At 38.8% G+C, this 16,746-nt stretch overlaps 1 protein-coding gene across 2 annotated transcripts in view; it reads left to right on the forward strand.

The window, feature by feature from the left end:
* The first annotated feature begins 5,229 nt into the window (after positions 1-5,229).
* Positions 5,230-16,746, forward strand: part of mtss1 (MTSS I-BAR domain containing 1) — an 84,302-nt gene continuing 72,785 nt past the window's right edge. Inside the window, exon 1 of one of the 2 annotated variants that reach the window (XM_031735820.2) lies at positions 5,230-6,073. In XM_031735820.2, coding sequence (XP_031591680.2) covers positions 6,002-6,073 — 72 coding nt within the window. In that variant the 5' untranslated portion in view covers positions 5,230-6,001. The remainder of the gene's footprint in view (positions 6,074-16,746) is intronic. The other variant, XM_039612104.1, reaches the window with a different exon arrangement.

The following is a 16,746-nucleotide window of genomic DNA, read 5'->3' on the forward strand; positions in this document are numbered from 1 at the left end:
TTTAAAAAAACGACTTAAAATGTAATTCAACACATCTATCCTTCAATATAAAATTCATTTTGAATGTTTTTCCTTGTTTCTCTGATTACTTTACTTCAGTACTATTTTTTTTCCGTTGTTCTGTGTAATGCTACCTCTAAAATGTCTAACTTTATTTTTTTAAATGCACAATGATGTCAGTGTTTGCAGATGTTTGATCAAATTTCTAAGTGAGCCTTCTCTCTGGTTTAAAAATAGAACAATTGCTGCTTAATTGTTGTTACATTATTCTGAGCAGATGTTTTGGTCTCCATGTAAACCATATTTGTGTTTGGTATATGGTAGTCAGTGATCAGGCACACATGCAAACACACACACACACTTACTTTCAAACATGAACACATACCATTGTGGCATGCTGGTAGCCATGGGAACAAGGTTGGTAGGAAGGCTGGTATAGTGGTGACTCAGCTTGTTGCCGGGTGAATCAGGAAAATACACCGAGACACACACAGATGCACGCACACACAAACATTCATACACACTTTGTGTTTATTATGTGCTCGTTGCCACATAATGAATATGGAGTGAATGTGAAAAGCCTGCATGTTTGATAAAGTGAACTGACAGCGCGTAATCGCTGGTGAGTCATTTAATGGTGGTTTCCTGTCGCTTCCAGTGGTGATTAAAACCGGAACAGACCAACGCAAAAGAACTAAATGGGACATCTGAGAAGGCTTTAGCATTTATCAGCAATAACCAAGCACATATATGGACATTTTTAAATGTTCATTAATGTAAAAAAGCCTTCTATGAAGATCTCTTTTATGCTACTACACCTGTCTCCATGGGAAATGGGAACATTTTTCTTCATTATGCAGACTACTTGAAATTTGGGTCATCTTTGAGACATGCAAAAAACGGTACATAGTACAAAATATGCAGCCACCACATCATAAACACAAGTATCAACTATAGTTTTACTATTAAAGATAAGTGATTCTGAATATTCAAAGCTCTTTAGCCCATGAGCCACATTTGCACATTAATAGCATGTTTTGTTCTATGAATTTTATCTGCCCCACATCCAAAGCTAATTTTGAATCTGGGTGGAGACTGTATTTTTAGCATTTCCTACAACTAAAGTCATACAAACTCCACAAAGAAAGACCCCAACCCCCTAGCCCTGGGGGCAAAGGTAACACTAAAAGAAGTCACATTAACCCTCCGTCGGGCATAGGGAGCAAAATTTTATACTCACAAAAGGGAGAATGCTCAAAAAAGTTTGGTTGACCAAAATGCTGAAAAAGAACAACATGACATCAGAGCTTAATCTTTATTCACATCCCACACAACCCTGACTTTATTTCCTATGTGAAGTCAGCTAAGGTTTTAAGGTTTATACAGCTTTGTTCAAGTTCACTAGCCAAGCATGCATTGCTCATTAGGGCCTATTTTTAGTAGATAATAAAACAATATTTGTGTGGCTTTTTTGTTGTCTCATATTAACAACAGCAACCACATTAAAAAAAAAACATATGGCAACAAGATGCACTCAAACCTATACATAACCCTACATATGTAAAAGTTTTGTGAGAGCTGTTTGCAATAAACTTTTGAGCTGAATGAGTGAGTTTGGATTTACAATGTGGAACCCTAAAGGTAAGAAAAATAAATGTACTATTTACTTATATCCAGTTACAGTAACATCGCAATGCTTTTTTATGCTTTCAGTGCTTTTTATGCTCATTTCAATCTCGATATTTTTATCATTGGACTCTTCTACAGGGGGCAGCAAGGTGGGGTAGTGGTTATTACTGTTGCCTCACAGCAAAAATGTCCCGACAAGATAGTCTCTGTGACATCATCAAGAGCCAAGAGTAGAAAAAAACTGTCTAAGATAGAGCTGGACTGGTCTAAAGTCTGAATTTGTACTCACCATATTTACTTGTGTGTATGCTGATCTCAGTATGTGAAACTTTGTACATAATACGAACATCCAACATGACAATATAAAAATACTGAAAAGTATAATAGGTTCCATTTATAAATATTAGCATTTATTAAATGTTGTTCTGCACTCATAAACAAAAATCCTGCATGCCATAAATGGCAATAAGAGCCACATTTTCAGAAAGTCTCTCATCTAAAGCATTTATGGTGCTTTCCTCTGGGCTGCTCTCAGTCAAAAGACCTGCGTCAAGAATGAAAAAACAGAGTTCAGTCACCTGCTTTCACACCTGCTAATTGGCCCATGACTTGGATTTGACTGTTGGGTTATTTGTTTCTTAAAGCTGCAATCTAAAAAAAGTCTCACTCAGCTGCAGGACTTAGACAATAAAGAGGAAACAGCTGGACACCACTATAATTACAAGAAAACAAATGACTCCAAATGATAAATTTCATTTTTTTTTTTTTTTTCAGAAATAAAAACAGCAAGTGTGGCCTGTAAGATAACATGTCCCTTGAGACGCCTTTTTCCTGTGCAGGCATTGTGGTTTGAGCACGCTAAACCCTTCAGAGACAAGGATTTCTGAAGCCAAATGCATCTGTGGCTTCTCACAGACAAGAGCGCGATAAATGTTGTCCAACTCACACAACTCCCAAATTTTTAAATAATCATCAGGACAAATGTGGAAAAGACAGCTCAGAGGCGAAGCGTTAGAGAATAATATAAGCAAAACCTGGTAGCAAATCATCAGGTGGCCATCACTGAACTGCAAACCAGGTGTTGGAAAAAGAGGAAATAGTTACAGTTTACAGTTCCCATTTCACTTCATTTAATTTCATATGTAGCACCACTTCACAACACCTTAAGGTGCTTAATACAATATGTAAAGATCTTTTAATATTTGAGAAAAACTACAACAATCTTATAATCCACTATGAGCAAGCACTTGGTGGTAGTGCGAACAAAGAACCTCATTTATAAACAGGAAGAGACCTCAAACAGAGGCATATAAACACATGGGAAGTGAAAAGAAGGGAGTGGAGAAAAAGTGTTCATTGCATCACGGGAAGTCCCCCAGCTTGCTGAGTCTATTTAAGCATCACTAAAAGATGATTCATGGTCACCTGGTTCAGCCTTAAATAGAAGCTTTATCAAAAGGGAGGTTTTAAGCCTGATCTTAAAAGTAGAAAGGGTGTCTGTCTTCCAAATCCAAACTGGGTGCTGGTTCCACAGGATCCTCCCATCCTACTTTTCAAATCTCTAGGAACCACAGGTAAGCCTTTAGTCTGATAGCAATTATGCAGCGATTATGTTAAGATTATATGGTACTATGAGTTCTCTAAGATATGATGGGATCTGATTGTGAAAAAGAGGATTTTAAATTCAATTGTGGGGTTAATAAGGAGCCAATGAAAATAAGCTAATATGAGAAAAAATGTGATATCTCTTTCTAGTCCCATTTAGGACTCTCACTTACATGTTTTTGATCAACTTAAGGCTCATCAGTGAGCTGTTAAGGCAGCATGACAATGAAGAAGTACAACAGTCCACCCTAAAAGTAACAAATGCACTTATTTTTCTGCATCATTTTGATTTAATGCTGTTTTAACAATAATGTGCAGATGATAGAAGGTATTCCTAGATATTTGTTTAATATGCAAGTTAAAGGACATATCCTGCTCCAAAGTCACTCCAAGGTTCCTCACAGTGTCAGTGGAGGCTAAGATAAAGCCTGAGAGTAAATAGCTCGTTACACAGTGCGATTCTCAGATTTTTAGAGACAACTTGCTACAAGTCAGTTTTGTCAGAAGTGATGATGTTTGTCTGCATAAACAGACACACATACGTATATCTGCAAAGACTTCACTCGTGTTAAACTGGCTGATGACTAGTTTAGCTCTTCTTGTCATCTCCCAGTAAAGTCGCATTAAAGTCACAGTTCGTAGCTCCGCCCCGGCAGACTGCCGCGTCTTCAACACACAACAAACCTCCACTATGCACGGAGGCAGCAGCGTCAAGTGAGCCGAACGCTGCCTCGACAGGAAATTACGTGGCACTACAAATAAAAAGCCCCAACAAAGTAAACCTTTAAAAACACATTTTCACTCAGGTCTACTTATTAATGCATTTCAAATGCAACTTTTCAAGATAATTTCTTGTATATAAAATAAGGGATTGTGCAGGATGTTAAGGACAAAAAGAAAGTGAGTGATTTTATTTGTTTGCTTACAAAAGAAAAATGAATTGCTGCCACTGGAACTTTGGTAAAAGTATAATGGTTTAACAAACTTCACACAGAGGCAAAATATCCATTTATCACATTTAGCCAAGAAGACTGATTTTCACTTGGAGTCCCCAGTCAGGAAAGATTTTTATTAGAATAAAATAACAAAAAGAAAAAAAAAATATAAAAGTTATCCCAAACAAATAAATGTTGTTGCTGTTTTTGTCAGATCATGCGACCTAATTGATTGTTCAATAGGAAACATTTTAAGGCTATATTTCTCATTTTTGGAGGTAATAAATTCCAGGCAAGAACTGCTTCAGATAAGAGTGCAGACTGTCAAAAAAATTGTTATCCATAATAATATGCAACAATTAGCGGTTAAAACTGACCACATGAGTCAATCTGTAGATGCAGTCACAAACTCCCAAAGTACTGATGGAGCAGTTCTATTTAAAATGTTACAATCTAAGAGAAGTCATCTTAAATTAAAAGTCATCTCATCTCAAATCACCAGTTCAAAAACTAGTTCAGTGGGTCCAGGTCCTTGCTGGAGTGTGGTTTGGCAATTAGTAATATGAGAAGGGATTGTATGCTATTATCCTCCATGTACAACATTTTTTTATTTCAAAGTTTGAAAATGCATTTTGTTTTAAAGCATCATTTCCACAAAGAAACAGGCAGGTAATTTTAATCAAGTAAAGCTGCAGAACTAAAAAACTTACCTTGCTTTAATTTATAAATTTCCTGTAAAATAAGAAAGAAAAAGTGCCTTTTAGAATTTATTAAATATACTGTTTAACGTTACAAGTATAGATTTCAATGGGAACTGGAAATGTCCATCTCAAAATTTTGAGCACATTTTCCCCAGCCAGTAAAAACATGAAAGAAACAAATAAGAAAACAGCAAGCACTTTGTGAGAGAGTTTGGTCGTTTTTTTTAATTATAACTCACCTAAACGTGAAAACGCAATTTCGAAATGACACAAAAATAAAAACTAATAAAACTACAGAAACTGAAATTTTAGAATGATGGCTTTTATTGTGAAACTCTCGACCGGATGTGGGCGCTGTCACTTCGGCTACCTTGATGCGCAGTTCGCGGACGCGCTCATTCACTTCAGGTTAGGACTCCCACTGGAGTAAGGAGAGAAGGACGGGGCAACGTCTGTCGTTAAAACTCGCAGGAGGAAAACGTCAAATCACTCGGATACACTCCTGGAAACAACGTCTTTCAGACCGTTAAACCTGAGCAGCACACCAGCCGAAAGCCGCGTCGGTTTATTTTTGGGCCAACGGATTGATCCCGGACTGTGTGTGCGCGCGTGTTTTCCTTTGGATGCACATACACACACAAACACACGCGCGCGCGCAGTCACACAGGTTGCTAGCGGAGTTAGCCGGGTTTGCTAGCTCGTTGTGGTTAGCTGGGCTTTCCGTCCGCTGGGAGTGAACGCAGAGCGGGGTTAAAGTTTAGAAGTGCCCGACATTTTCCAGACAGAAAGCTGCTGGTTCAGGCATGATGTGCGGGTTTTTCGGAGGTTTGTCAAGTTGGCCGGCTGGTAGCATCGGCTGACTGAAGCCCAGCATTAGTACCTCGGATTGGACTCATGTGTGTCCCCCCCCTTCTTCCTTTTCCACTGCTGTTTTTAAACAGTTTTTTTTAAAAAGCGGACTTTGCCCTCGGGGTGTTGTAACTCACCTCCCTATATTAAATAAAAGCCTCAACTGATTCTTCTTTTGGACTTTCTCAAACTTGGCTGGAAGTTTTTTTTCTTTCTCTTCAAGGAGGAGGAAAAAAAAGTTGTTGGGAAGTTGAGAAGGATTTTTCCAAGCCTGTGGAAAAAATGGATGCGGGAATAGAGAAAGAATGCAGCGCCTTGGGAGGGCTCTTCCAGCTCATCATGAACGACATGAAGGTAAAAAAACGGACACACAAGTCATCTTATTACATGTCTCTACATCTTTTTTATCAAGCTGTTTTTTCCCCTTCATTTTTTACATACTTATACCGATATATTGGGTTACCTGTAATTTCAGCCTTCAAAAATCATATTTGCTTCATATTAAGTAACTTCATGGCAGCAGCCTGTAATATTGTTATGAAGATTTGACCCTTGCAATGCTGATTTGGCAGCTCTATTCTCCGTGAGACTTACTTTTTAAAAATATGCAAATATATTTTTAAAATTATGACTCGTGAGCTATTTGATTGGGACAGATTTGGACATAACATAAAAAAAAAATGCATCAACAAAGTGGAATTCAAAATATAGAGTCTCAGGAAAGCACGAGTAAGCTTGAAACTTAGGTTATTAAAGGCTTGACATGGGATTTCTGGATGTGCAGTGCTGCTGATGTTGATTAGGTAATGAATGAGCAGAGGTTAAAACTGGAAGTGGGCCATCTGAGAGGGTAAGAGAGCTGGATGGGGGTGGATTTTACCAGCTGTGCACCCTTTGATGTTTGTCAAGCACTCTGCCCTTTTGCTGCCTGTCTGTCTGAGTTTCACTGCTCTCAGATGTTCATAGTTAGCAGCTTCTCTTTTCCAATCTCATCTCCCCGGTCCAGAATAGGCAGCAAATGGCTCTGGTTCTACTGGTCTTTCACGCACTGGCATGGGCATGGGTGATTTTTACTGGTCAGGTTTAGCCATTTGTTGATATTTTGGAATCTGTTAAACAGACTTTGGGAGTTTTAAATGTTACTTTTCACGGTGGATTTCCTTTAAATTTAACTCGGATGATAAAATTAGATGCATAAATATGATCTGAAGTAAACTGTGCACAGCCTGCAGGGCTTGTTTTGGCTTTTAGGTCATGTCAAAATGAATGTAATGTATGCAATGCCTTTAAAACATAGGATAATCCCATTGTGCTATGTTTAAGAAAAAAAGGTGTCCAGTCCAATTGGTGTGCCAATTGGGCAGGTGACCCTTATGTCTTAAGTCTATTGCAGAAGCCCAAGTTTGAGTCTGTCCCTGGTGATTAGCAACTTCTCCTAGTTCCCAGCTTTCCTGCCTAGTAGAACTGAAATAGTTATTCAGTTCTGAAATGATAAACAGAAATACAGCTCATCATCCATTTGAGTTATATGGAGCAAAAATTTAAGGGCTGCCGATAGGCTATACCTAAATTTAAATGTGGTTATCTCTGTCAGAGTAGTCTCTAATGTGCCACCATCTTGTTAAAAGCACATACTCAGCCATAAAATAATAATGAAAACTGAAATGTTTTACTAGAGTATTGATTTTCTGCAGTAGCTTGTCTTATTTGTAACTGTGTTGCATTTTATTGTTATACATTTTTATGTTTCTTATAGATCATCATTATGTAAATAATGTTGTGGTAGGTGGCACTCATAGGGATCATTTTGTTATATGACATGTGAGCGCGCACAGAGCCTGAAGCAGATGCTTAACAGAGGAAGTTGAAAACCACCGTAGTGTTACCCGCCATCTCCAACTGGGGGTTTTAGCTTTTGTCAAGCCTGCTAATGCAAAGGAAACTTGTTTGTGTTGAACTTGCTTCACTGTATCTTGATGCATGCTCAATCATCCAGATAACTCATCGAAGTGACTTCTTCACTTGGGATAAATGTTACAAAACGTTTATCCCAAGTGAAGTTATTCCAAGTGACTGAAAATGCTATGTGCAGTTGAACAGAATGAACAGAAGCAACTTGTTGGGATTCCTTCATTGTACACTTTTCTGGTGTCCTGTTACGAAAACGACCTACAGCAGATGATTCAGTCTTCAGAAATACAGCGATATTGTGTAACAGTGGATCTTCGGGTGACTCACGGAAGCTATAGCAGCCCTCCTTTGAGCAGTTTTTATTTTTCTCAACATTGTAATGCACATTCCTGGGCTGAATAACACACCTCTGATTGAAGCAGACCGTCGTCTCTAATAGAGGGGTCATGTTGCTGTAGTGAGTGAGTGCTTGTTGTCTCTTTCTGGATCTCTGTGTGATGAAGAGTCTGAGGAAAATTAGTTAAATGTTTTGCGTGTAACATGATGGAACTTGCAGACGTCCTGTGGTGAGAACAGCAAGCAGTACACATGAGTCACTTCTGCTGTCAGATAACAAGGAAGAGGAATGGTATTAATGGTGCGTGCGTGCGTGTGTGTGTGTGTGTGTGCGCCAGTCATCATATCCTGGTTCACCAACATGGCACAGACCCAATAGGGGCACTGCTACCATCTGACACACACACACACACGCACACGCACACACACACACAAAGAGTCATGTCTAATTAAGTAGAGAGTCTCTCTTCAGATAAATCTCTCCTCCGGGCATCATAACATGCCTGTGAAGATCTCACACTTCTGAATTAACCAATAGGCAGGGAGGCACAGATGCTTTTAGCAGATTGTAGGTCATTTTATGATGCACTGATCCAACTTCTTCCAGTTCTGTTACTGAGTACTGATCCAGTACCGGTGTTAATAGTCAGCATTCTCCCAATGTAGATTATGCTCTTCATCAGACTGTAAGGAAGAGCATGAGAATATTATTTCCTGTGTAAGAGAATAAACGAGGAACTAGCCGGACCAAGATGGATAAAATAAAAAATATAACCATGTATTTACATTATTTACCTAATTTATTTACACTAGTGTCAATTCAGCTCTATGTGAGAGTTTTATACTGGATGCTGTTGTCATTTAATGTTAGCACATCTCACTTATGTGTTTAGACGAAACTTCTCTCCCTCTTCGGCACTTGTACAAATAGGATGTAAGAGTTGATTGGTGCAGATGTAGTCCTGCATTTCCTCTCCCCATTGGACGGCTAGGAAAAAAAGTGACAGTGTTTCAACTCATGGTGGCCAGGAAAAAAATTGCAAAATGGAAAGGAGAAACCAGTTCAGTTAATCTAGTTACACTCTGGATTATTAAGTAGATATTAATGGTAGATATAACTTAATTCCCCCCCCCCCCCCCATGGACTCCTAAGAAAAGGGTGTTGGGTATGTCATGACATAGCCCTGCAGAGTGAATCATAATAGCACCAACTGCCCTCTTTCCTTCCAGGCTAGTGTCCACACATCTGTCCTGATGTGGTTATGCGTTGCTCCAGTGGAGTGGTTATTCTTACACTTTTCTCTTATTCTCTTATTCTTCTTTCTTACAGCAAAAATCTTAAACACAATTATTTTGAGAAATATTGGGGTATGGATTATTTGATTGATATTACCGTAGTTTACGGGTCATAAGCCGCTACTTTTTTCCCACACTGTGAACACTGAGGCTTATATGGACGTGCGGCTAATGCATATTTTTTTTCATGCGGCCAAAAACATTTTGCCTGGTAACAGTAGACCAATAAAATTGATAAGTAGTATATATACGGTATATATTTTTACCGGTTGTTAGGAGATGTTGTAATGTTGTTTGTGGACTGTTCCGAAAAAACCCCCATAAGCAACGCAATTTGTGTGTTACCGATACGTACGTATACTTAAAGGTAGCCGTGTTACAGGCGCTGTTCGAGGGGAAAAAAGCATTTGCAGTATGTATTTTTGTATGTTACCATAACGTTTATGTTACCATGTTTATGTTACCTTACGGATTAAATTAAACGTTAAAAATCCTCACGTGTAATATTTCTGTGTAAATATCTCATATTACAAGTGAAACGCATACGGTTTAAAATCCGGTGCGGCCTGTACAAGTACAAAATTGATTTTCTTTCTACAATTAGAGCATGCGGCTTTTAATCAGGTGCGCTCTGTAGTCCAGGATTTACGGTAATTACTCACTGACTTTGAAGAAATTGTGGATTGATTGAACTCTTCATTGCATTTAAGTGGATTTCCTTGAAGTTTATTTATAATTTTAATGAAAACAACAAAATAAATGAATATAAGCTCAATTAAATTTGTCTGCCAGGGTGTCAACTTGGACCTCTACAGAGTATACAGCACAACTGTGCCAGGTAGTGGCATTGTTGTCTGCTTTACATTTGGCCATCATCGTTTACAATTAATAGAGAGTGAGCCCAGGCTAGTGTCGTCTTAGATCCAGCAGTTAACTGGCATTGTTTGTTTACAAAACTTTAATAATTATTTTAATTGACTAATATATTTGCTGCCGGTTAGGAAGGGCTGCAGCATTGGAAGCTTTGACTAGCATGCACACCCACACCCAGGACCGGATGTTGCCTAATTTAAATGGACTATGGATTGCAGTGAAATATGTGGTTGATGTTTCAACATCATCTGAAAAATGTGTTGGATTGTGTGTTTTCCCCACATTATTACAATGTTGAATCAAGCATAATGAACTTTTAGATCCGAATGCTCCTTCGGTTCCCATTGGTAAACGAACGCCGAGACGCTGCTGAGAGTTAGTGTCTTCCTCTCTCACCTCCAATAAAATAATCAGTGTGTATGTTCTTCAGGTGTTACAATAAAGTTGAACATTCAGACATCCATAGATGGGGAAAAAGGATTTGAGGTCTAGCAGTGTTAGAAGTTATGGTCAGGCTAGCATAAAAAAATAGCACAGGATGAGGATTAGGGTAATTTTTTTTCTGAGTAAATGTCCATTTTGAGGGTTCTTGATGGACAGTGATAATTGGCATCATAGAAAAGAAAGAAAAAATAGACCAAACTTTAGCCAAGAAAACATCTGAGATGATACAAGATTAGTAGTTAAAGTGTTTCCTTGTCATTAGGATTATGTGCTATCGGGAAAGTCCCGATCCTAAGGTTAATGTTCACATTGAAATCTTAGTCTGATGAAGGGGGAATATTTTCTGAAGTGTTCGAATAGCACGAGTAAAAAAGCTGGAGAGGCCGAGAATAACTGTTGAATAGTTTTGTGAACTTGTGTCTGACAGAGCTCGGCAGAATGTTTACATCATCAGTTAACACACGGACTGTCTTAACAGCATGTGTGGAAATGCATCCAAGAGCTAAAGAGGCTCTCAGTGTTTATTCACTTAAGACTCCTTAGCGAGCAGACTTTCTGTGCTGTCTTAAATTGACGCTCCAGTCCGCAGCTCTATAAGATAATGCAATTATCTTATAGAGCTTACAAGTGGTCAGCTGTGTTTTAATCTCAACTCATTAAGTTATATTCTCCTCCAACTCCCCATTTGATGCAAAGACATGTTACCTATCAGAAGAAAATCCATGCTGCTGCAGCTTCATGAGACCTTTGAGTTCTCCTGGAGAGAGACAGACGGCTTATTGATTTCTGTCTCGGCTATATCAGGAGTGGCGTTATGAGCCATCGACCTCCCACACTCCTCTGTTTCTGCTCAAATCTATCCCTCCATCCTGACATGCTCAGTACTTCTGTTTTCATGCTCTGACTGAACCCCCCCCTCCCTCCAACACACACACACTCTTTCACTTTTTCTTCATGCACACCTCTCTTCTTCCTCCTTTGTTCCCCCTCTTTCTTCTCCTGCCTACTTGTTTGGCTATGTGTTTATACACACGTGTACTTTGTGCATGTGTTCTGCACTGTACTGAAGATGAACGGAGAAAAACACAGTAGAGGGGTGTGTGTGTGTGTGTGTGTGTGTGTTTGTGTGTTTTGAATAGGAAATAATTTAAACAAGCAAGCTTTAGCTGTGTTCAATTTCAACATAGACACACAGGACACCAGAAAAATCATAAACAACCCTCAAGGCTGTGTTAATGTATTTTACAATGAGGCTTATATGTACTGAACTGCGCATGAATGCACGGTGAGCAAAATAGTCTTTTCACACACACACACACACACACACACAGAAATGTTAAACTAGAGTCTTTAATGCAGTGTGACGTCACCAATACTTTGTCACATTGGTCATATAACGTTTATGGTTCCTCATAGTTTAGTGTGTGTGGGAGCGGCAGATTTCAGGGAAGTCTACTGTTGCTGACAGGAAAATAGGCAGCCTCAGGTGAATGTGGGCGAGGACACACACACACTCTTAATGAGCATGCGTTTCTTCAGAACTAGCCAAACAAACTCACATGTAAAGGTGTGTCATCTGTGTGTGTTTATGTTGTGAGGGAAGGAGAAAGAATAATTAAAATGAGAGCAAATACAGAACTGAAGGAGGGACATTAGAAATGACAGGGTGAAAAATGGATAGTTAGGAAACCAAGAGACAAAGAAGAAAAAGAAAAAAGTAAATGAAAGAAGAGATGTGCCTCAGGTGATGTTTTACAGTTGAGACAATGAACAAAGACCTGAGCCTCCTCCCAGGATAAAATGATCATACAAAGTAAAGCTATGATGCATTCAGGTGCTTTTAAATCGATCATTGTCATCAGTAAGCTGCCCTCAAGCGCATTAAAAAACAGTAAAATCCTGCTGAGAAAAGCTTAGTGCTCACCAGCTTTACACTGTTGTGATTTTCCTTCTAAGCATATGATAGATTAGTGTGCAGAGTTCATTGCAGCGCTGAACTTCTCCAGATATTACTCAATGGAGCTGTGAGGAGAAAGTGAACAAACTGTGCACATTAAAGAGCGCTAGCTTCCTGAGTACAAGGGTAAAATGATGTTTTATTGTGCCAATGTGAGAATAAGCTGGCTAATTGAAGCTAATTGTAGTGTCATGTTTCCTTCTTTGCCAAAAACCAGTGTATTTTTCAGGACTAAGAAATGTGTAACTGCAGGTTGAGCTGGGGAATTAATAAGATTTTAATTTCATGAACAATTTTGCCTTCCATCAATTATGAAAACAAGATAATCAGGATAAAAAAACAATACTTTTTTCTATTTATGTTTTCTTTTAATATCCCTTTACAGTTGTGCCCTGTACTAATTCAGCCAAAATGTCAGAAAGGTTGTCTCCAGCTGACTTTGTCTTGAGGATTACCTGTTCTAATTTTGTCAGCACATGACTGAAGTGTTGGTTGGGTGTACGCTCTTCATTGCTGTCTTCATGGCCACCATGCAAATCCCTGTGAATCCCTGTGAGCAGTCTAGACCTCTCTATCCCCCGTCTGTCCTTCATCTCTTTTAATTTTATCAAGAAAAAAAAAAAGTGTAAATAGACATGTAATTTTTAAGTTAAGTCAGTAATAGAGCTGGGCGATATGACCCAAAATTCATATCTCGATATTTTTTAGCTGGATGGCGATATAAGATATATATCTCGATATTTTTTTAAAGCCATAAAGTAAGAACAAAAAGAGAGTTCTTAGTCAAAGCTGTGTCCCAGATGTCACACGGGCACTTTTATTAACATACAGCATAGATGTACATGAAAAAACTACTCAAAAATAAATTATGAGCATTTATTAAATAATGATGCTCTATAAATAAAAGAAAACTATGTTGTTTTGTGCATAACAAAGAGCTCACAATTGTGCAGTCAAAATGTAAACTAAAAGACGCTGAGCATAATAACATAGACAGGTTTCACAGCTGCTCTGTTCCCAACTTCTACTGCGTGACTGACAGCCTGGAGTTTGAAATCCGCTTCGTAACCATGTCTCTGAACAGGTGCCATTTATGATCCTTATACACACACAATACGGTAATATTACGTTGACGCACAGTACGTATCACTCCGCGAGAAGTCCTCAGTAGCCGTAATGCTCCGACAATCCATCAAGCGGTGCAGCTCCGTAGCTTACCAAAGTCGTACTAAAACATTTTTTGACAGATTGCTGAGCGCTGTGTATCACATAAAATCGGTTCGCGGTCATCAAGCACAACCAGAATTCATATAAAAGGCGCGCAGTCAACTTTTGAGAAAATGAAAGGATTTCAGGCCGTGCATGGCGTTAGCGTGGCTAGCTCGTCAGCGTGGCTAGCTCGTTAACATGTTGACGCCGTCCAGCCCCACGCAGGGGGCGATGCGCAGTAACTCATTAACGGAGATTTGCGTGTCCGTCTTGTCGCTGCCTGCCGGTGAAGCGATGGGGGAGGAGGGGGAGTTGTGTTCAGTGAAGGAGAGGCGAGGTCGAGTAACGTTGCGTAAAGACAAAAGTGGACGAAAGAGAGGCAAACTTGCGGCTCCGCAACTATAATTATAACGTAACATAGACTATATCGATATAAAGGATATTGTCACATCTTATATCTCGTATAAAAATATATCGTTATTTTTTTAAAAATCGATATATCGATATTAGCTGCAGTATTAAGGTATGACATTAACCTTATTATTTCCTTATCAAACTTCCTGTTTTTTAAAAAAAAGTTGTTTTATGTGTAAAATGGTTAAAGGCAGCAGTAAGATAATCATTTTATAACTTTTCTATTAAAAAAAGAAAAAGAAAAAGAAAGCTTATTAGGCTCCATGGAAGGTCGGCTTAGGTCATGTAGGCTGCTGAGCTGGCAATACACTGGTTTAAACCCTGAGTAAACTAACCTAGCCTCATTGCCTTAACTATATATGAATCAATAATGCTTAAGCACATAATCACCCCTGAATGCAAATTTGAGCAGGAAAAGTCCTGTGAAGACAAACTGGTCGTTCCCATCTTATTCAGTTAAACAGACTACATTTCTCAGATTTTACTGTGACCTTTCAGATCAGGCTGATCTGTTCTAACGTGCAGAAACGCAACCTCACGAGAATTCAGCTCGTGAATCAGGATGCAGCAACAGACTTGACTGTGCATGGAAAATTTGGAAGGAAGGCGGAGGGTCGGCTGGACATGAGTCAACAGGTGAAGACAGATGGAGGTGATCAGGCAGTACGGATGAGTTCAGCTTAAAAGAGGGTGTTGGATTTAACTTACAAACACCTGGATATCATTACATACATTACCTATGAACAGTAGTCATTACATACTTATTTGGTAGTTTGTGATGCAGAACCTTTAATTAGGTGCAGGAAATCAGTTGAAAGTTTCTTTCAAGAACTGGAAATTTTCATCATTTTTGTTTTTGTAGCTTTGTAATGCTTAATATTTTTTATGAGCTGTGGAGAAATGGATGCCTAATCAGAATTAGATTAAGTGGCACGACTGAAGAGAAAGAGATACTCAAATCATATGCAAAGAAACGGTCACATGGAGATCTGCTGTCCTTTACTTCCTCTTCTCCACCCTAACGGGAACCCCTGTCAGCACTTTGGACAACGACAACTGAAGATTAAGGAAAGAGCCAAGAAAATTACTTAACTGCTGGTTTGAGAACGTGAAGTGATGAAATATTGAGTGTTTCAACATGAAACTACAAGGAGCCACATATTCAGAAAACATTCAAGGCATCTGTTCAGTCTGTCTACAATGCAAAACGTATGTTAATGAATTTCTGTAACTGGAGTTAAAAGAAACTGCAAGTACATCAACTAATGGGCCTAAAATAATATAGTAAAGAGTTTAAAGTACTACAATGTTTTTCCACAGTTTTATGTTCTGTTTGTTGCAGGGCAGCTGCGAGCGCCTATGATATCAACCAAAGCTGACTCATAAAGTGGTAGATAACAGACTTCTTGAGCCTGGGGATTTCATCCTTCTTTTTCTGTAAATCTATAATTAGCAATATAAAAAAAGTACATTTGCCATTTACTAAACAGGGCTGAATGGGGACAGCAACAATTATATTTTGATCTGCTGTGTTATCATCTGAGCAAAAACAGCCTGCTTGGGGACTCATCTCACCAAAATTAAAGAACTCTTTAGACTCTTTATTCTCATTCTCATTAGACTTCGCCTGTGGTAAAAGAGAAGCCATACACAAACGGGGGTTAGGTTTAGTCTATCGCAGTTTTGGAAAGCAGATGGTTGTCCCTATTCTACTCTGCGGCCTTATGGGTCCTGGTCTGATGGATCTAACCAGGAGAAGATCTAGTACTAACTTTTTCAGTTATAGAGAGGAGAGTTGGAGTATGACTGACTATGAACCAGGATATTCTTTGGGGATGAAGCAGAACACTACATTTCTACATTTCCAAAATGAGAGTGATACATTCTGCACAAATAAACTGGCCATGGACTGTGTTGGAGAGATGGAAAAGTAGAAGTGATATATCTTGGAGTCACAGCTTACCTGATATGAAAATTCAATGTTGAGTTGAAGTGTCTGATGCAAAATGGCCACTGTTGTATAAATGAAGAGGAAGAGCGTGAATAGAGAAATATTATCTCTCATCTCTTTTAGTTCCTATTGTACTTTTAACTGTTCAGCACAATATTTTTTTAGTCTGGAATCAACTGACTGAGCCTGGCGGGTGTTTGTGGACCCTAAGGAGTAACCTTTTTGGCTCTTAAATATAGCAAACTATGTGAGCAACTTTATGGTATTATAAATATTATATGAAGAAAGTAGGGAAAGATGCAGTCCAAAGAAAAAAATCATGAAACAGAGGAGAGAACAACAAAGTGTATGGGAGCAAACTGAAAGAAAAATTATTTACGTCACATCTAGGAATGTATAATAAAACGAGAAAGTCCTTTTTTTCCCTGCCATTTTCTTATGAAAAAAAAATTCAGATAAAAGATCAGACTGTCGAGTGTGGACCACGTAGACTTCATAGAACAAACCATTAACTCTGCGTTGACACATCCTTCCATCAACCCCCACTCCTTTTTAGTCTTCTGTCTTTGAGTCAACCAGTGTTACTCAAACATAACGTCAAACAAACTATCAATGTGCTGTTTGAACAGTCTCACC

The sequence above is a fragment of the Oreochromis aureus genome, linkage group 5, assembly GCF_013358895.1.
Source record: "Oreochromis aureus strain Israel breed Guangdong linkage group 5, ZZ_aureus, whole genome shotgun sequence".
Lineage (NCBI taxonomy): Eukaryota > Metazoa > Chordata > Actinopteri > Cichliformes > Cichlidae > Oreochromis > Oreochromis aureus.